Below are 20,762 nucleotides of genomic sequence, written 5' to 3'. Positions count from 1 at the left end.
CTGTGGACAGGTCTAGTGCTCAGATGATACATTTCCTAATAACGTTGATAAAGTCAGCAGGGCCCCGGGAGCAAATTTCATTCCCGGTCTCAGCCGTTCTGGGATAAAGATTCAAGTCTAGTTTCAATAGTTAATTTGGCCCATCGAGCAGTAAAACTGCAAAAACTGAATTACTGCAGCGTTATGAAATTACTCAAAAGCCCCAAAGTTAAGAAAACAAAAAAGCTAAACCTACTAACACAAAATAAAAAACAGAAATCATCAATGAGTTTTTTAATCGACAAGATCTTATCAAAGAGGAAAAAAAAGACACTTTCGCAAAGACCTCATTTATTTCCATCAAAAGCTGCTACTGTGCGTCAGTGTCACCAGCAGTGATGTGTTCTCATGCTTTATTCAGTTTTGTACATCACACATTAACAACTTAAGGGAGAGTTTGGCTTTTTTTTTTTATTAGAAAAGGAGGAAGGCCACAGGTTGATCAATGATCCGATTGAAGGCCGCATGCAGGCATGGCTGTCAGGTGGCAGTCTGGTCAGAAAATGGCTATTTTTCCTCAGTCAGAACAAGAGCTGACTACGTCCTTCAGCGCATGTTGTGCCTGTAAGACTACGACTGTTTTTGAGTTACAGACCTTGAAAAGTTTTAATTACATACATTTGGATTGTCTAGCTCCCCAGGCAGAGACACTTCAAACTGAAAATGGCATTCAGGACAGTGTAGAAACAATATGAGTGAGCTTGGAAATGTTGACATATTGAGTAACTGGGAGGTTAAACACATGTGAAGAGATTTTATGCCTCGAGTGTGTGATATGTATGAACATGTTCAAAGCCGATGTTTGCCGTGTGAACAACAGAGAAACAATACTGAAATAAGGTCACTTTAAGTTCACGTGGTCCAAGAAAGCTTTGGCTTCACCTACTGTGCCCTACAGCCAAACTCTTTCCAAAGGTTACTCTTACCTTTCCTAACAAATAAAACTAAAGAGGGTCACATTCAGGCACTAAGAGGCTCCACAATCACATCTCTGCCTCTGAGACTGGGAGAGCTGGATGCAGCCCTGCTTGAGGTGCAGTGCACGTCGCCCTGAGGCGCCACATCGCTGCTCTGAGCCTCACAGGCCTGCCTCCCCTTCGCCTCACCAAACTTAAAATGCCATAAAGTAGAAATCTGCTCAATCGTCTCCTTTGTCTGCCACTTTCTCCTGCTCAGTATCTGGCTTCCCGTCGGCAGAGTTGCACTCGCCTCCTCCTCCGCCTCGATTGCGGCTTCTGGCTCCTGGCTGGTACAGCTGAATAGCAGGCCGGTCCTGACGCAAAGAAGTAACAGTCTTAGAAATGATTTTAAAAAAGGCTTCAGAGTTACTTGAGGATTATTTGAAAGGCAAGAATCATTACCTTGTTTCTCAGGCGCTCTCTTTTACCACTATCATCCTTCTTGTGGTCTTTGGCAGGCTTCTCCGGCCTCTCCGAGCGAGAGGAATCTCCAACGTTATCACCCTTTTTCTGCTCCATGGCACGCTCCTTTTCTTTTTTACCCTCCACCTCTCGCTTCCTGTACGAGTTCTCTCCATCCTGCCTTTCTCGCCTTCTCCGCCGTTCTTCGTCCTGTCTCCTCAGGCGCTCCTTCTCTCTCTGCCGCCGCTCCTTCTCCCGCTCTCGGTCACGATCAGGGTCACGCTCCCTGAACTCCTTCCGACCTTGATCGTCCGTTCTGTGTGTGAAGCACAAATCTTGTTGAAGTATTCAGTTCAGAGTGAGCAATGTGTTTTCAAAATAAGAACTAAAGTAACTTACTTCCTTCCTCGATCTTCCTTGTTTTCAATGTTTTGACGCCTCTTATGATCAGAACTGCCCATGGATCTGTCCTCTTTAACTGGTTTCTCTGGTTTCTTGGCCTTGTCTTTGGGCTTCTCAGAATCAGCATCCTCCCCTCTGTCTGGTTTCTTCAGGAGCTACACAGTTAAAAAAATAAATAAAGACAAAATCATCATAAGATATTGGAAATTGCACACCATTTGAAACTGCTTCAATCCACCGCAGCACACACCTTAATTTTTGGTTCTTCTTTAACTTGGTCCTTGTCTTTCTCCAGCGGCTTCTCAAGCCTCTTCATCTTCTCGGCCTCTTTACGCTTCCTCCTCTCCTCCTCCCTCCACTTACGACGCTCCTCATCACGCAGACGCTTGCGCTCAAGCTCCCTCCTTCTTCTCTCTTCTTTTTTCTCCTCCCTGATTCTCTGAAGAGCATTAAAACAGGACATGAGGCCAGCCTTCATCATGAAACGTGAGATCATTAAACAGAACACCACATTGTTGTGCCGCAGTACTTATTTACCTGTTTATTCTTCAGGAAGTCCAGTAGAGGAGTTGTTTTCTTAGCTTGGAGGGAGAAGGAAGTAGGTTTGATATATAACTCCAGCAGTATGTCTGGTTTAAGATGTATACAATGATGTTTCAGGGGGAATCTTTTGACTAAAAAGGGACTTTTTACCTACCTACAAGCTCCTTTGATTTTGCCTCAAGCTCTTCCAACAGGGTCTCAGGTGTTGATGTCAACTTCTCTTCATCCCCGTTGTAATATTCAAGGAACTTCTTGTATTCAGGATCTGACAGAAATTATGTAACATACAATAGAGACATGTTGCTGCTTCTAGTAAGACTGGCAAGACTGCTCCTTGTTCGTTCAATACCAGTAAATATCTTTACCTTCCACAATCGTTCCACACTTTGCATCCTTTTTCTTGCTTCTTTTCTTGGCAGTCTTTTGAAAAGGTGCAAACTCCACCACAGCAGGATACTCCTGTCCTGTATAGGGGAAAAAAATGTACAAGCGTGAAGCCTCAATTCACATCTGAGCAAATCCTCAACTTCCTGTATTTAGCTGTGCATGTATGCCCTTCATACCTCTGCTGTCGATGAACACATATCCATCAAATCGATCCCTGAAGAGGACTATATCCTCCTGGTTTCTGAAGTTTATGTAAGCCCTTGCGAAGAGGTGAGGATAAAGGCTGAATGGAGAGAAAACTCATGTCAGGTTAAACTATCACACTCAGTGGTAGACTTTTTTTTTTTTAATGATGAGTCGTCTTTATATAAATTCACCTGGTGTCGTTGGAGAAAAACTCCAGGTAGTCCACCTCTGGGAGAGGCTGCAGCTGCTCCTCCAGCTCCTCCTTGGTCAGACTTGGTGGTAATCGTCTGATCACAATCTAAAACAAGATCATGGGCAGTTTAACATATCTGAGCTGGGAGGGAGTCAACATGGGGCAACAACTGGCTGATTTGAACTTAAAGTCGGGGTTAATGTAGGGAAGCCTGGCTTCAACTTATACTAGACACTACAAAGTAAAATACACATGTTATACCTGACTAAACAGTGATACTAGGGAACTGCTCCTGTCTGTAACTGACAACTATTAGCAGCCTTAGCTAACGTAGCTAGCAAGTTTTACCTTTGTCATGGCCTCCTTCTTTTCTTTGGGCCTCTCCATCCTTTCTGCATCTTCACATTTTATTTCCACTTTTCTCTCCTTCGGTCGAGTGTTTTCCTTGTCTTCCTTCATGGTTGAAAAAGCTGCTTGGTCCCTCGCTACGGTTTCATCTCATCCCGCGGACTTGTTTACTTTTTTTAGCAGGTTAGCAAGTTAGCTAGCTGCGAGCTCGCGCTAACCGTAACTTCCTCTCTGACGTTTGGACCTGCAGTTCTACGTCACCACAGGAGGGGGGCGCTAATAATTATGATAATGATAATAATTAATAATAATGTCTTTTGTTTTTTCTACTTCTTATTATCTACGGTGGCAGTTTGACTGAAACATTATTTTTCCTCTTTTATTTTGTTTGAAAAAAAAATGACCTTTGAATCAGCTATGCTTCCTGTTTTCGTTCGCCCATCAAAATAAAAGCTCGCAAGTTTAAGTTTATATTTTTAAGCAGTTTATTTCTTAAGTGACAGTAATTGTCACACCACTAAGCGAGTGTTCAAATCAGTAACTCCAGTCATAGTAATGATTTAATCTAACATAGCAATTACAAGTCATATTTGCTTGCTGAGCAAACTTTAATCGAGGCTAAATGTTCAACGTGCGGACTAAAATGTCAATATTCTATTTAACGGTGGACGTAATAATTCAAAAATGAATTGTAAATATAGAATAACATATAAAGAGCGTATACTTACGTTTGACAGAACGGTAGTCTAGTTTTTGTACAACAATGTGGGGCTTTTTTTATCAGACGGCGCTATCCTCGCAGAGCTGACGCTTTTATTTTGAAAGAAGCTGACAGGAAGTATGATTCCTCTTCCGCTGGCTGATCGTAGGTCGTCGGGAGCGTCGACATTTTGTTAGCTTCTTAGCAAAATAAACAGTTTTTGGGGGGCATCTTGGTTGTTATCGGGGTCGCTCTCTGTCGCTGTCAGTATGTGGTATGAAATCCTGCCCGGCTTCGCCATCATGACGGTGTGTTTGATCATTCCTGGCGTCGCCACCGCGCAGATCCACAAGTTCACCAACGGAGGAAAGGTGAGGAGGATGCTAGCTGCTAATGTGGCTCTGAGCGTGCTAACATGTCACTGCTAAACCCTGATACATGCCGTCTGTCTGTCTGTGAGTGTAAACTACTCGGTTAAATACTCTTTTTTTTCCTGTCCTGTAGGAAAAGAGACTCGCTCGGGTGCCGTGGCAGTGGTATCTGATGGAGAGAGACAAGCGAGTGTCAGGAACAGGAAACTACTATCAGTCCAAGGTGAGTGTCCGTGTTGGGTTGCTCATGTGTCATGTTTTTATTTTGCACAAAGAATAAGATAATGGTGAAGAGCTTCCATGTCATGTGACCCAGTGACTGCAAACCAATGCCGAATTGTATTACTACATAGGCCACAAAGGACACACTTCTTTTTATTGGATTTTACTGCTTCTTTTATTTTATATGAACATTATTATGAAAATTCAGCATTTCTTTACAATAGCTTCCATGTCATCTGACCTAGTGACTCCCAACCACTGCTGCATTGTATTACTAAATGGGTCAAATAAGATACATCTCTTTTTAAAGTATTTTACTGCTTCTTTTATTAATAAAAGAAGCTGTAAAATGTAAAAATGTACACATTGGGATGGCAGCCGGTCTGACCTACATCCCTAATGCTTCAGTGTTTGTCGAGTTGGGAATCACACTTAAAAATCAACATTTCTTACAAATGGCACCTTTTAACAGTCGTTTTAACTGATAATAATAAGACTTGTGTAATGCGGTGTACTGTGAATCTGTGATATTTTCTGAGATAATAATTCACACCAGATACTGACTGGTTTTCTGACAGTTACAGTTCTTCAGTTACACCACCTGACTGTGTTGCTTCTACAGTCAAAGTCCATTGTTTGTTGAAGAAACTGGCACTAAAAATCAAGCTTGACAGTGAACAAGGTCAATTGAACTTTTTTTTATTATTTTCAATGAAGAAAAAAATGGTCTCAGGGCAGAAGTCGTATTTTTCTGTTCTCAGGGCAACATAGTTGGACAAAAGGGAGTCAACTGTCTCCTCTGGCCTCAGGGCAGAAGTTGTTTTGTAGGATTTTCCTCATGGCTGTTTAGTCTCATCTGGTCTCAGGGCAGAGACCATTGTTTCCACAATGTTGTCTGAGGGCAGATGAATCTCTCCTGGTCTCAGGGCAGAAGTTGTCTGAGGGCAGGTGAATCTCTCCTGGTCTCAGGTCAGAAGTTGTATTTTTCTGTTTTAAGGCAACGTAGTTGGACAAAAGGGAGTCAACTGTCTCCTCTGGTCTCAGGGCAGAAGTTGTCTGAGGGCAGGTAAATCTCTCCTTGTCTCAGGGCAGAAGTTGTCTGAGGGCAGGTGAATCCCTCCTGGTCTCAGGGCAGAAGTTGTCTGAGGGCAGGTGAATCCCTCCTGGTCTCAGGGCAGAAGTTGTCTGAGGGCAGGTGAATCCCTCCTGGTCTCAGGGCAGAAGTTGTCTGAGGGCAGGTGAATCCCTCCTGGTCTCAGGGCAGAAGTCGTATTTTTCTGTTTTAAGGCAACGTAGTTGGACAAAAGGGAGTCAACTGACTCCTCTGGTCTCAGGGCAGAAGTTGTTTTGTAGGATTTTCCTCATGGCTGTTTATTCTCATCTGGTCCCAGGGCAGAGACCATTGTTTCCCACAATGTTGTCTGAGGGCAGGTGAATCTCTCCTGGTCTCAGGGCAGAAGTTGTATTTTTCTGTTTTAAGGCAACGTAGTTGGACAAAAGGGAGTCAACTGTCTCCTCTGGTCTCAGGGCAGAAGTTGTCTGAGGGCAGATGAATCTCTCCTGGTCTCAGGGCAGAAGTTGTCTGAGGGCAGGTGAATCTCTCCTGGTCTCAGGGCAGAAGTTGTCTGAGGGCAGGTGAATCCCTCCTGGTCTCAGGGCAGAAGTTGTCTGAGGGCAGAAGTTGTCTGAGGGCAGGTGAATCTCTCCTGGTCTCAGGGCAGAAGTTGTCTGAGGGCAGGTGAATCCCTCCTGGTCTCAGGGCAGAAGTTGTCTGAGGGCAGGTGAATCCCTCCTGGTCTCAGGGCAGAAGTTGTCTGAGGGCAGGTGAATCTCTCCTGGTCTCAGGGCAGAAGTTGTATTTTTCTGTTTTAAGGCAACGTAGTTGGACAAAAGGGAGTCAACTGTCTCCTCTGGTCTCAGGGCAGAAGTTGTCTGAGGGCAGGTGAATCTCTCCTGGTCTCAGGGCAGAAGTTGTCTGAGGGCAGGTGAATCTCTCCTGGTCTCAGGGCAGAAGTTGTCTGAGGGCAGGTGAATCTCTCCTGGTCTCAGGGCAGAAGTTGTCTGAGGGCAGGTGAATCTCTCCTGGTCTCAGGGCAGAAGTTGTCTGAGGGCAGGTGAATCCCTCCTGGTCTCAGGGCAGAAGTTGTCTGAGGGCAGGTGAATCCCTCCTGGTCTCAGGGCAGAAGTTGTCTGAGGGCAGGTGAATCTCTCCTTGTCTCAGGGCAGAAGTTGTCTGAGTGCAGGTGAATCCCTCCTGGTCTCAGGGCAGAAGTTGTCTGAGGGCAGGTGAATCTCTCCTTGTCTCAGGGCAGAAGTTGTCTGAGGGCAGGTGAATCTCTCCTGGTCTCAGGGCAGAAGTTGTCTGAGGGCAGATGAATCCCTCCTGGTCTCAGGGGGGCAGAAGTTGTCTGAGGGCAGGTGAATCTCTCCTGGTCTCAGGGGGGCAGAAGTTGTCTGAGGGCAGGTGAATCTCTCCTTGTCTCAGGGCAGAAGTTGTCTGAGGGCAGGTGAATCCCTCCTGGTCTCAGGGGGGCAGAAGTTGTCTGAGGGCAGGTGAATCCCTCCTGGTCTCAGGGCAGAAGTTGTCTGAGGGCAGGTGAATCTCTCCTGGTCTCAGGGCAGAAGTTGTCTGAGGGCAGGTGAATCTCTCCTGGTCTCAGGGCAACGTAGTTGGACAAAAGGGAGTCAACTGACTCCTCTGGTCTCAGGGCAGAAGTTGTTTGGTAGGATTTTCCTCATGGCTTTTTATTCTCATCTGCTCCCAGGGCAGAGACCATTGTTTTCACAATGTTGTCTGAGGGCAGGTGAATCCCTCCTGGTCTCAGGGCAGAAGTTGTCTGAGGGCAGATGAATCTCTCCTGGTCTCAGGGCAGAAGTTGTCTGAGGGCAGGTGAATCTCTCCTGGTCTCAGGGCAGAAGTTGTATTTTTCTGTTTTAAGGCAACGTAGTTGGACAAAAGGGAGTCAACTGTGTCCTCTGGTCTCAGGGCAGAAGTTGTTTGGTAGGATTTTCCTCATGGCTGTTTATTCTCATCTGGTCCCAGGGCAGAGACCATTGTTTCCCACAATGTTGTCTGAGGGCAGGTGAATCTCTCCTGGTCTCAGGGCAGAAGTTGTATTTTTCTGTTTTAAGGCAACGTAGTTGGACAAAAGGGAGTCAACTGTCTCTCCTGGTCTCAGGGCAGAAGTTGTCTGAGGGCAGGTGAATCTCTCCTGGTCTCAGGGCAGAAGTTGTCTGAGGGCAGGTGAATCTCTCCTGGTCTCAGGGCAGAAGTTGTCTGAGGGCAGGTGAATCCCTCCTGGTCTCAGGGCAGAAGTTGTATTTTTCTGTTTTAAGGCAACGTAGTTGGACAAAAGGGAGTCAACTGTCTCCTCTGGTCTCAGGGCAGAAGTTGTCTGAGGGCAGGTGAATCTCTCCTGGTCTCAGGGCAGAAGTTGTCTGAGGGCAGGTGAATCCCTCCTGGTCTCAGGGCAGAAGTTGTCTGAGGGCAGATGAATCTCTCCTGGTCTCAGGGCAGAAGTTGTCTGAGGGCAGGTGAATCCCTCCTGGTCTCAGGGCAGAAGTTGTCTGAGGGCAGGTGAATCCCTCCTGGTCTCAGGGCAGAAGTTGTATTTTTCTGTTTTAAGGCAACGTAGTTGGACAAAAGGGAGTCAACTGTCTCCTCTGGTCTCAGGGCAGAAGTTGTCTGAGGGCAGGTGAATCTCTCCTGGTCTCAGGGCAGAAGTTGTCTGAGGGCAGGTGAATCCCTCCTGGTCTCAGGGCAGAAGTTGTCTGAGGGCAGATGAATCTCTCCTGGTCTCAGGGCAGAAGTTGTCTGAGGGCAGGTGAATCTCTCCTGGTCTCAGGGCAGAAGTTGTATTTTTCTGTTTTAAGGCAACGTAGTTGGACAAAAGGGAGTCAACTGTCTCCTCTGGTCTCAGGGCAGAAGTTGTCTGAGGGCAGGTGAATCTCTCCTGGTCTCAGGGCTAGAAATTTGCTAGAAATTACATGAGGCCAAAAGCTGCCAGTAAGGCAGAGAAATGCAGTAAAAAAGAAGCTATTGCCTTGCAAATGTTCAGGGATATGTAAAACTTTGCAGTCTGGAGACTCAAGTTATGATAATCTTTTCTTTTTTCCCCCACAGGGACTGGAGAACATCCACTGATGACGAGGAATACGAAGACCCGGATGAGGAGAAAGTTCTTTGTTGTACAGCAAAAGATTATATTTAACATTCAGCTGTTTGTTTTTTCAGTCTTTTGAGGCAAATGTCTCCGCTCAATTCAATTAAACTATTCCACACTGGAAATCTTTGGAGGCTTCTTGGCTCATATGTTGAATTTCAAAAGCAGCAGACGAGGGACTCTAATGCTGCTCTAATCGAATAAATGCTTTACACCTGTTTATATGTTGTGTATCTTCTACTGTTTGTACCTTGGGAATATATCAATATCTGTAATAAGACTCTATATTACTAGCAGTTGTAATATATAGACATTTTTAAATAGTTTTAATATATCTTTATGTCCTCCTGGAGTAAAATGTTGCATCACAGCCAACTAGGGCTGCACAATATATCATTTCGACATCACGTTGCAACGTGTGCATGTGCAATAGTCACATTGCAGGGTGTGCAAAGTCAAATAAGGGAACTTAACTCAGCTCTTTTACTGTTGTTGTGGCATTCAGGCTGAACGTTAAGATTGTAGCACTTGATAAATACAAATGTTGCCTGTCAGCAGCGGTTGTAACCATGGTGACTTCCGCCTGCAGACTATCATGATAATCCAGTGATCATCTAGGTGACCTACTTTACAAAAACTACTGTCCTCTTGAGCTTTGAGAAGTCATGATGGGCATTTTCAGAGCTGCTGATATTTAATATACATAAGACGATTAACTGATAATGAAAACAATCGTTGCTGCCTTGTTGGCCATCACATCCAAACTACAAGACCCACCCGTTTAATTACTTTAATATCACACTATGAGCGGTGTTTGAACAAGAAACATACTTCCAATCATCCATCTTATCCCACTTATTCAGCCCTCTCCTCAGCAACACTTTCCAGCTCCTCCTGGGGGAACCAAAGGCATTCCCAGGCCAGATGAGTCATATTATCCCTCCAGCGAGTTGTGAGTCTCCTCCCAGTTGGTTGTGCCCAGAAAACCTCCAAAGGGAGGCACCCAGGAGGCTTCCTAATCTGATGCCCAGACCACCTCAGCTGGTTCCTTTTAACGTGAAGGAGCAGCAGCTCTCTAATGCTGAGCGAAGCCACCAGCCAGAGGAGACTCACTTTGTGCACTTGTATACTTAATTTTAGCAGCTCCAGTAAACTGACTGATGTGGGATAAAGACATTATGTTATTCAACTATAAGTTGATCCATACGGACTATAAACATGCTGAAATATTTACATTATAAGCTACAGTGAACATGCTCAGTAATATTACTTGTAAATTAAAGAATTGCTCTAATTAAGTGGCTCTAAAACTTTGAGGAAAGAAAACAATGAGAGATAAAATTAAGTTTATCAGACATTTCTTCTATTCTTTGGCTTTTCACTCAAATGATTGGAAATGTTTATGTCTCAGGGCAACAAATATAAAAACCACAAGATGAGTTTGGAATGAAAATGTATTTACCGTTTATTTAGTCAGGATTAAAAATGTACAGGAGCGAATTAAGATTGAACAATTGAAAAGGAAACAGGATGGAGAATATAATACAGCAGAGTAATTTGCAGACTCTCATTTACACACATTTCTTTACAGTTAACATCCCTCCAAAGTGTACATTCCTTGAGAAACAGGACGTCGTTATCCTCTAAAAAATAAAACATTTAACCGCCCAAGTCACAAGACAAAAGGTAAATGTGTCCAGTAAAGGGTAAATCTGACTGAAGCCAGTACATATGTAACGTTCACTTCTCCTCCTTGCCTTTGGTTTTCCTGTACACCATCTCCCTGAAGCTCGACAGGATCTTGCTCTCTCTCTTCCTCCTCTCCTCCTGGTTGAAGGATGCCAGAGCTCTCTTTTCATCTGCACTGTAGATCTGGTTTTCCTTTCTCAGACGCACGGCCTCCATACGACGATGTCTGCAGGGTTACATTTGAAACTCGTCAGTATCACAGTAATAACTTCTTCTGACCACTTACAGTCAACTGTCACATTTGGAAACATGTCATGGAGCTCATCGTCCCACTTGTGAACATCACGTACCTGCTGCCGCTCATCACGTAGCCAGACTTCTCAAAGTTTGCGATCTCGTCGCTGGTGAGACCGATTTCTCCTCTTCTGGGGATACGTTTGCCTGCTTTCACGTACTCCGCCATCGCAGCACCTTCACCCGGCAACAGGGCATGACCAAAACTGGAAGGAAGAAGAGATGCACTTTTTAAATATATGCTGTAAAGAAATATTCTGAAAATCTTTTTGCTCACCACGTGACTTTTTCTAATGTTTTTTTTTCCAACAAACCATCAAAAACATCAAGATTTTCCTTAAACTATCATAATAAAAAAAAAAATCTGCGAACCACTGAATTTCTACACCTTGCCTGCATCTCTAAATGCTAACATGCTAATAGTGACGATGCTAAACTCACTCCAGAGGTCTGTCGTCCTGGGACATGTGGGTGAGAGGAGCTTCGGGGCCGACCACGTGTTCGTCCATGCAGGTTTTCTCCACCCACATCACGCTGCTGGGATCCTCCTCTTCCTCCTCCTCTGACTCCTCGCTGCTGGAGTTGCTCGACTCCTTACGGCTCTTCTTCGCCTTCTTCTTCTTGGACTTCTTGGACCTGTTAGGAAACAGTGTGTTAAGTCTAAGCGTTCCTTCCTGTGTGAATGAAGCTGCCTTTTATAGCCGCGTATGAGCACTTACTTTTTGCTCTTCTTTTTCTTTTTCTTCTTCTTTATTTCTTCTTCTGAAAGATAAAAACACAAGTTCAGTTGATGAATAGAAAAACACTTTGTTGAGCCTTCTTAAAATAATGTGATGATGGACTCACCATCTGAATCTGATTCCAGGTCGCTGTCCTCCGAGTGCTTTTTGTTCTTCTTCTTCTTGGATTTCTTTTTTTTCTTTTTCTTCTTCTTCTCTTCTGTGAATGACAGACGACAACAGATTTCTTGTAAATTCAAACAGCTCCATTTTGTCGATGTTTTGAGGTTTTTATTGGGGTGTGGTTTATCTATCATGCTTTCTGTGTTCTCATGGTTTTTTACCTTCTGAGCTTGAATCTGAACTGCTATTTTTCTCGTCTTCCTCCACTGGTGTGAATTCATCAGAGCTGGTGGAGACAGAACAAAGACATTTGTACTTGAGATTTGTACTTAAGAACAAATATCACACGATACACGTTTCTGTGAAAGAGGGATTCCTAACTTACTCCGGCTCTTTGACTCTTGGTGAATATCCCCACACTTCAGGACAGCCTAGCTCACCGATCCGCTCCCTCTCTTGCAGGCGCCTGGAACAGAAAGACGGTTAAACACTGACCACTTCGGGTTGTGGAAGCTCAGCAGCGTTGACATGTTTCACAAAAGGTCCCTCCATCACTTTCACAATGTTATAGTCCAGTGTCTTCTGCAGCCCTGGCAGGATTTTTGACAACAACAACAAAAAAATGCTGTTGGATTGTAACATCTACCTGTGTGTAATGTAAATAATCCCCAAACCATTTCAACCCAGTGCCTCTTAAACTGTTTTGATCATTTAACAAGCAAAATGTCATGGAGGAACATTGAAAAAGCATATTATTTGTATTACTTGAGGTAGTTGATGTTGTATAATTGAGTTGTACTGTTGTTTTTGTGTGTTACCTGGAAATAAAAGCCTCTTGTCTCTGCCTCTGAGCATCGTCCCTCTGCTGCTCGTAGTAATAATCATCTTTGAAGCCTCCGTGTTTCCCGGCCGCGTCCCGCTGCTCGGACCAGTGGTTGTGGTTGTGGTTGTGGTTGTGACTGTGGCTGTTGGTGGTGTTGTGACGCTCCCTGGACCGGGACCGGGACCTGGATCGGCTCCGGCGGGGGCTCGCTATGCGGATCCGCCTGAGGTTTTTCGCCTCTCGGAACCGGCGCTCCCGTTCCTCGCGTTCCCGCTCCCTGTTCCGCGGCTTCGGGAGTTTGGGCCCGAAGCTGTCCGGAGACAGGCTCCGCTCGTGGCTGTAGCTGCGGTTGCGGCTGCGGGAACGAGTCCGCGGTCTCCGGGCCCGAGGGCTCCGGGGCTCCCCGCCGTCCGAGCTGGAGCGGTCCGACATGGGCATACGGTACCTACAGACGGCTTTGGACCGACACCGAAGCTACTGGAAGTACTCAAGATTAAAAAGTTCGTGTTTTGATGGAGATTAATGGAGAAATTAGTTTGTTTTCGCGCTCATGTTGTTTCTTCTCCGCACTACGCAGTCAGCGCGTCCACCGGCCGGAAGTCCTGGTGCGTCCGTTCACAAACACACTCCGGCCTTCCTGACTGCGTGTTGCACGTAGTTCCGCTCGCACTTGGTATTATATTGTTGTTTGTCAAATTCATAATAAACAAAGAAATACAGGAAAAATACAGGAACAATCAGATGCTTCAGAATCTTTGGTGTCCCGAAAACACGTAGACACATTATTTAGTTTGTATTAAAGGGGCAGTATGTAGTTTTAAGAAGAAATTCAAGCTCAGACTTTTAAAACTTACAGTATTATTGAGGTAATAATACAAACTCAGAAATATTTATTTTTTCCAAAACTGAATAAGCAAGCAGAAGAAGAAAATAAGGTTTGAAGCTAGCTGGCAGGGTCCGCCACATATAAACAAAGGAACCAGTGTTGTCCTTTCAGGTCAGTTTGTTTATTCAGTTTATTCAATCATGAAAATGAAGAAGTTTGTTTATTTAGATTGTTTATGTATTAAAAAAAATCAGTCAGTGAAATCTCTTAGTGCACCTTTAACTGTTTGCTAATTATTCAGTATTTTATTTTACTTCAAACGCCATAATTACTGTCAGATGCACAATGTGTGTGTATATTATTATGTTTGATAGATGTTTATATTGAATAGAGAGCCGAGGTCACGCCTTCCTGAAAAACATTGTATGGTGGTGAAAGGAGACAAATATCTTTTTGTTCCCGTTTGAATTGTGCCATGAGCTACACATATGATGTTTTTTCAATTAAAAATATAATTTGCCAAGTCAAGAAAGTCACAGTTTGTCGTATATAAAGTAAAATACCATCTAGTTTCGCGTCACAGTCTTATATTTCCTTAGTTTTATGACAAACTGCGACTTTCTCGACTTGGAAAATTACCTTTTAAATTGACAAACATCATATGTGTAGCTCATGGCACAATTCAAACGGGATCAAAACATTTTTTATCTCTTTTATTCACTTTCATACAAAGTTTTTATGAAATAAGGTCCCGCGGGGGGAACCGGAAGGGGCGTGGCTCCGGCTTTCTATATCGTAAATAACAACAAAAGATACATACAAATACATTTATACATTCATAATAATACACAATACATTTAAACACATACACTTTTACATTAAATGTGTTGGAAGTTGAGCATTTGTAAAGTGTTTGATCGTAAATTTTAAAAAATCGACTTCCGGTTTCACTTCAGCGCGCAGCACTCGACCGGAAGTTGTGAACCATGCGGACTGTGGACTTTTAAACGATCAACAAGACGCAATTAAAGTAGTTGGAGACTCAATACAGCGACACTGGTCCTCGCTGTAAAGCATCCCGCATGTTTTTTAATAACAACAGCGGGGCGAGATGTCTTATAACTCCGTCAGAAAACGGGACTTGTACCCGGTGAACAAGTTAGTGGAGAAGACGCTGGCGGAGGAGCTGTTTTTCACGGACCTCAACTCGTACGCGACGTGTCTCATCTGCAGGCACAAAGTGTTATTCAGGGAGTTCAACATGAGGCGACACTACACGGCCAAACACGCGGAGGAATACGATCGGTACCAGGGACCGGAGAGGAGGAAAGTGTCCGACCGGCTTCGCGCTGACTTCACCCGCATCGGAGGGGATCCAGCGGGGCCCGTCGTGAGAGAGGAGTCGACACCTGAGCAGAAACCTCCAGGTGATTTACATTTTTATCACACTTAACGTTGAGGTAGCAGCTGTCTGGGCTTTTTACGCTTTCTTATTTTGAAGGCGACGCTAATGACCCGGTAGTAATCTCGACTCTAAACCCGGCTCGGGGGGAAAAAAAAAAGTCAACAATTTCCACCTGAAATTACACCCAGGCGCTGTTTTCACTGTTGTTTCCTCAGCTCACACAAAGTCCACGTGTTATTTTAAAGTGTGTTTATTTAACGCCGTGTAGTTTTGCGTGTGTAGTTGTTTTTTTTTAACGCTATCCAACACGACGGCGACTCCTTGTGGCTGCTCAATCAATGAGGCTGTGAGCGCCCAGTGCAGTTTGGCAGGGGGAGCTCTCTGTTGTTAGCCATTGTCCTGTTAGCCTGCTAGCTTAAGTTGCTGCTGTCGGCGGTAGCGGGGTCGTGCTTTAGTAGTCCTGGCAGGAAAAAAACACCAGTTTGCAGGTAAATATAACCACGGTTTTAATATAGTAATGTTTCATACAGTGGCGTGAATCTCCCGCGGTGTTGTGGCCGAAGCTAGCATGCTAACGAGCTAGCTAGCTCCTAGGCCGCACTGTCCGCTCTGCGATAAAGAGGAAGTGGCGGAGAGGCAGCTAGCGTTTTGTTAGCTAGCCGACAGCAGCAGCACCTGGATGTTGCTTTAAAACACACCGAGAGCGATAATAAAAGACTCGCGAAACACCTTTTAAAGTTTAAAAAAGCGTTGTTGTGCAAACGTGCAACACCATGCTAAAGTTACATTTCAGCCATTTACAACTTAAACGTGAAAGCGAGCTCACGTCAGTGCAGGTAACGTTATTGTTTTTGTTACCAGACTGACAACCAACATGTCAAACACTGATGTTTAACTTGTATTCATGTGTTCACTGTTCCTCTTTGCGTAAAAAAATTAAAAACACGGCTTTTTCCTAGACTGTGAAATGATTTATCTATAAATACTGAATTAATAATTTCCACAATAGCCGGTTTATAAGCACTGCCCTGCCTTAAATAACACCTCCATGATGGTCTCAGTGTTGTTGTTTGAGTATCTGTGATATTTTATTGCCTTTACACAGAAAAAAAATGTTTTGTTATATTTTGTCCACCATATTTATATCAGCAAGGGTCATTAAAATCGGTTTATTTGTTGACAGAACAAACAAATGCATATTTAACTCTGGGTTGTCACAATACTGAACTCCTAACTTCGATAAAATACCTTGAAAACATTGCTATTCGATGCCATGTTCAGTACAACAGGGAAATATGGACACAGCATTGAGGGAATAATGTTCTTGTTAAAACATTAGTATAACGAGGCTTGTGCAACTTTATCTCAGGTCTATGTGGACAGTGCAGCGAAGAGCTTCACCTGTTGCCTGCAGGGACGTCAGTGATAACGTGATCTAAACTGTCTCTTCTTGTGTATTTGGAAGAATAATAAATTTTTTGTTTTTCCTCTCTGCAGCCATGCCTAGTCTGAAGCTGATATCTGCGACCGACACACAGTACTCAGAATCTGTGCTGAAGTCCATGAACGAGCAGCGAAACCATGGATTATTTTGCGACGTCACCATTATCATTCAGGACAAGAAATTCAGAGCCCACAAAACAATCCTGTCTGCTTCGAGTACGTACTTCCACCAGCTCTTCAGCGTCGCCGGACAAGTGATCGAGTTAAACTTCATCAAAGCTGAAATCTTCGAGGAGATTCTCAATTACATTTACACCTCCAAGATTATACGTGTCCGCTCTGACATGCTTGAGGAGCTCATAAACGCTGGACAGATACTGGGAGTCAAGTTCATTGCAAACTTGGGGTCCCCGTTATCACAAGTTAAGGGCCTGCCTGGTTTGTCGAAGGACACGGGAAACAAAAGTGACGCATCTGCAGAGATGATGCCGATAATCACAGAGTCGTTCTCGATATCTGCAGAGGAATTCAATCAGACGAGCAAACCCGCAGGTAACGACGAGGACTCGGACAGTGATGTTATGTTTGTCTCACAAACAGATGCTCAAACCAGTACAACCAGTCAGAAAGCCAGCACTGACGAGGTTATTGATGTGGATTCAGTTGATTCAGGGGTTGTAGCATCAAAGCAAAATAAAGAATCAAATCAAGCAGTTGCAAAACCTGTAGAGAAAGCCCGAACCCCAGTGAGAACAAATGCTACAAAGCCCCCCAGCATCAGTTGTCCAAACCCCAGTTTGCCCAACAACAGCCCTCTGCGCAGTCCAGACAGCAGCTCCGCTAACTCGTCTTCCCCCGCCAGAGTTTCCTCAGGAAGTGCTCCCGCAACTCCAGCCAGGGCGAGCAGTTTCACCCCTGAGCCCTCGAGTGTGTCTCAGTCCTCTGAGAACAGTGATATAATGGGTGTCCACAAGAAGCAAGTCTCCACTTCATCTCAGCAGGGGGATTTTAAAATAATGCTCTTGGATGTGTCTGAAGGCGCAGCCAATCAAAAAAACATTCCCAAATCGACCGTGGCGGCAAAAAAGACAGTGACGCTCAACACAGCCACAGAGATCGACTCAATTTCATCAGGCTGTAAAGTGTACGCCAACATTGGAGAAGATACTTATGACATTGTCCCAGTGAAGGAAGATCCAGGCGAAGGAGGCTCTAAAGCCAATAAAGGGAAGAGGTCGCTAATGGCAACGCCTTTAAAACCCCTTGATAAAACACCCCCGTCACAGAAAGGCAGCCCAAACAAGAAAAGGACCAAAACAGAGCTGGAGGATCACTACGAGCTCATCATGGATGGGAAGACTTTCTATGTGTGCATCGTCTGCAAGCGCCCCTACGTCTGCCTGACGAGTCTCCGCCGCCACTTCAACACCCACTCGTGGGAAAAGAAATACCCGTGTCGCTACTGTAACAAGGTCTTTGCTCTGGCGGAGTACAGAACTAAACATGAGATCCACCACACGGGGGAGAGGAGGTACCAGTGCTTGGTATGCAATCAAATGTTCATGAACTACCAGGTACTCTCCACCCACTGCAAGCAAGCCCACAACCAGGATCCCAGCGGGAGGAAAGAGAAGGATGACACCGACAACAACCTGTACCGACTGCTGCCGTGCAAAACGGTGCAGATGAAGTCGTACTCATGGACTACTGACGGGCCAGGGGTCCCTGTCATATCCGAGGACGGCAGCGTGCATCACATAACCACCGCCGGCGAAGACGTCCACTCCTCCACCCAGACCAGGATGTTGAACTGGGACGACATCTTTGTCGAGCCCGATGCCCACATGACGCCCGAAGCTCACGCCAGACCAGATTCAGCAGTGAACACTCCTCCACAGGGAGCCACAGAGTTTGACTTTGTTATACCAGAGACATACTGAGCAACACTTGCTGCTCCATTACCTGTGCCTTTTCAGGTGCCCCCGACCTTTTCTTTTCTTTTTGGTTCCATGTCAACAATATTATTCTGTAACTCTCGATAGTGTCAGCAGGAAGTTTAGTCACATTATACTTGCAGATGAACAAGATTTTTGGTGTAATAATGTGCTAAACATGGTGATGATGCACGCTAGAACAATACCAGAGCCACATGGTTAAAGTTGATCAAAGAGGAACCAAGATTGCACCAAAACAGGAAACAAACGCTTGAATTCATCAGCCACGCCGGCTTCAACTGAAGCGAAGCGAGGACGGAGCGAATAGTTGCAGGGTAGTTTAATGTGACCGTACCTTGACTCATGTAACTCTGCTCGATCAATAGCCTTGATCTCTAGTATCATTAGAATAAATGATGAAATACAGAATTAGTTCACAAAGTCCTAAAGAAAACATTAGTTTATATGGATGACATGAATTCCATGCAAGAACCAACAGAGCAGAGGACAGGATGTCGAGGTATTTAATCAAGAGCTGTAACAAGTCGTGTGTGTTCAGCACCGTATCATAACTTAATGCGAGCGCCAGCGACAGAATCAATGAAATAGTTTTCTATTGCAATTTCCTAACTGGTCTCAAGAGACGCTGCGCGATGTGGAGCGTCATTTTGAGCCTACTCAGACGTCCTGTTTCTATTCATTCCTGTCACTTTAAAAGTCATAGACAAGCAAAAAAAGTGCCCCAACATGCTCCGTGTGTCAGAGGACAGGCTCAGCTCTCAGTCTGAAAACCTGATCCCTCTGCTTCTGTGCTTGATTTTTAAGATTTTCGCCCACTCGATCCACCTCCAGCCTATTTTAACTGCTCAAAATTGACACCGATGTCTGTAGCGTTTCCGTTTCCCCTCCAGTCAGCCGTCAACACAGATGGCGAGAGATTAATTTTATAAGGTTGAGCAGCAATGCACGATCTACAGCCGATATGACTGTAAGCCTACGTTACATCAAAAGCATTGGAAGAGGAGGGAGGTGACCGGTTGCTCAATGTAATACAGTGTAGAGACAAAATATGGAAAACCAGAAGCAGTCCAGGCACTCTGGAAATTAAAAGAAAATCTGTCAAACAATTAAAACGTAAGAAAATTACGCTGTTAGTGATGTATAAATAATTTGGACACTCCTCTCTCTATCTAACTAAGCTGGAGCCGTATCAAGGAAAATGATCATTGTTTATAAAAGAGTGCAAGTACTCACCCGTCTGTTACTCGCTTGGTTTTGTCTCCAGTCAGATCTCGACTGCAGCTTTTCTACATCTGATAGGTGCATGTTTTGTTTACATGACATAACAGAAGTGCATTTTTTTTAAAGACGTCGGTGCAGACAGAGGGTGTCGGATGTTAAGCGACAGTCGGACGCTCGCTCGCTGTTGGTTCCTTTTGGGTCGTCAGCCTCCGGTTCTGTTTCAGACAAATGATCTGAGGCACAAGGTGTTTAGATGAGTCATCAGAACGATGTCTTTGTTGTTTCAGCGGTGGTTTCTAACCTTTAGGCCATGTTGACTAAATCTACTGACGACATCAAGAAGCTGAATCCACTGAATCCTTTTCTTTAAATGTTTCAGAGGACCCTGTGTGTGACCAGGACGGTGTCCCATATTGAAATAAAACAAGGTCGCCCTTATTTTTAACTCCTTCCATCAGTCCGTTTTTAAGGATCAGACATTTTAACAGAGTCGAGGAAAGTTTCTGGACTGATTTATTCCATTCATTCCATTTAAAACCCAATTCTGTAAATGTTCGTTCTGATCTGAAATATATATTTTAATAATGTGATTGTCGGTGATCCCACATGTGGGTTTTGTGGCAGGGAAGACAGAATGGTTATTTAATTTGTCTGGTTGGAGAAACGGCTGTGTTTGTTTTTTGTTTTTTTTTATTCTTTCGGTCCATTAAACACCTTCTGTTTTATTTTGATACACCTGTATATTTTTATTTCCGTTGGGTGCCATGCCATTTGTGATATTAAAATGCTATTTTTAATGCAAAATCCGCCGGCGTCACAGCGGAGGCGAGAGGTTTTGCATACAAATGAGATGATAGGATTGACATGACCTGAGGATTATTTCAGTCCGAACACATAGCACTTAGTGTTGCATCTTTTTTTGTGGTAATATTTTTATTTTTTCACTGTTTTTCCATTTTGTCAAGATGTAGTGATTGGTCAGTATGAGTAAAAACGGTAGTGCTAACATGGAAATCTATTGTGTCATTCAATAAAATCATGCAGGATTTTGTTTTTAATTAACAGATTAACATCGGTGTGTGATGTACAGTGTATATTTGTGTTAATCCCCCTTTTTACGGTTTCAGATGTATTTATTAGGTTTATAGCCGTAGACAAAAATGAAATAGTTATTAAATCATGTTGGCATTGTACAAAATGTCCCTTTTCTGTCAGTTAGCAATGAGGGTTCCCAGATTGTAAATAAATTATTCTTTTACAATTTTAATTTAATTGTCTTGCACTACCAGCATGTAAACTTTTTTAACCTACTGCGTTTTGTTCTTTGCGATGTTCCTTCTCGAGCATCT

The 20,762-nt window shown here is 44.2% G+C and overlaps 4 protein-coding genes across 5 annotated transcripts; 2 read left to right on the top strand and 2 right to left on the bottom strand.

Annotated features, from left to right (window-relative positions):
- Positions 1 to 313: 313 nt before the first annotated feature.
- On the bottom strand, positions 314 to 3,692 carry upf3b (UPF3B regulator of nonsense mediated mRNA decay). Its single transcript, XM_073487328.1, has 10 exons — positions 3,460 to 3,692; positions 3,110 to 3,216; positions 2,909 to 3,015; positions 2,711 to 2,809; positions 2,500 to 2,610; positions 2,340 to 2,383; positions 2,053 to 2,241; positions 1,800 to 1,957; positions 1,401 to 1,716; positions 314 to 1,312 (listed from the first exon to the last, which is right to left on the bottom strand). The coding sequence occupies exons 1-10, from the start codon at positions 3,568 to 3,570 to the stop codon at positions 1,178 to 1,180; spliced, it is 1,377 nt and encodes a 458-aa protein (XP_073343429.1). The 5' UTR covers positions 3,571 to 3,692; the 3' UTR covers positions 314 to 1,177.
- Positions 3,693 to 4,306: 614 nt separating this feature from the next.
- ndufa1 (NADH:ubiquinone oxidoreductase subunit A1) lies at positions 4,307 to 9,137 on the top strand. The gene is made up of 3 exons (XM_073486844.1): positions 4,307 to 4,530; positions 4,664 to 4,753; positions 8,876 to 9,137. The coding sequence occupies exons 1-3, from the start codon at positions 4,429 to 4,431 to the stop codon at positions 8,894 to 8,896; spliced, it is 213 nt and encodes a 70-aa protein (XP_073342945.1). The 5' UTR covers positions 4,307 to 4,428; the 3' UTR covers positions 8,897 to 9,137.
- A 1,225-nt stretch (positions 9,138 to 10,362) lies between these two features.
- nkap (NFKB activating protein) lies at positions 10,363 to 13,175 on the bottom strand. Its single transcript, XM_073486811.1, has 8 exons — positions 12,559 to 13,175; positions 12,126 to 12,206; positions 11,962 to 12,026; positions 11,745 to 11,837; positions 11,618 to 11,660; positions 11,340 to 11,534; positions 10,955 to 11,104; positions 10,363 to 10,830 (listed from the first exon to the last, which is right to left on the bottom strand). Exons 1-8 carry the CDS (start codon positions 12,999 to 13,001, stop codon positions 10,656 to 10,658), a joined length of 1,245 nt encoding a protein of 414 aa, XP_073342912.1. The 5' UTR covers positions 13,002 to 13,175; the 3' UTR covers positions 10,363 to 10,655.
- A 1,232-nt stretch (positions 13,176 to 14,407) lies between these two features.
- On the top strand, positions 14,408 to 20,680 carry zbtb33 (zinc finger and BTB domain containing 33). 2 transcript variants are annotated; one of them, XM_073487347.1, is made up of 2 exons: positions 14,408 to 14,816; positions 16,292 to 20,680. In XM_073487347.1, exons 1-2 carry the CDS (start codon positions 14,501 to 14,503, stop codon positions 18,175 to 18,177), a joined length of 2,202 nt encoding a protein of 733 aa, XP_073343448.1. In that variant the 5' UTR covers positions 14,408 to 14,500; the 3' UTR covers positions 18,178 to 20,680. The 2 variants fall into 2 exon arrangements, with proteins under 2 accessions (XP_073343448.1, XP_073343449.1); XM_073487348.1 differs by lacking the exon at positions 14,408 to 14,816 and adding an exon at positions 15,177 to 15,282.
- Positions 20,681 to 20,762: the final 82 nt, after the last annotated feature.

This window comes from Pagrus major, chromosome 18, assembly GCF_040436345.1.
Source record: "Pagrus major chromosome 18, Pma_NU_1.0".
Classification (NCBI taxonomy): Eukaryota; Metazoa; Chordata; class Actinopteri; order Spariformes; family Sparidae; genus Pagrus; species Pagrus major.
The sequence above is the reverse complement of the archived record's forward strand: the minus strand, read 5'-3'. Positions and strand labels throughout refer to the sequence as shown.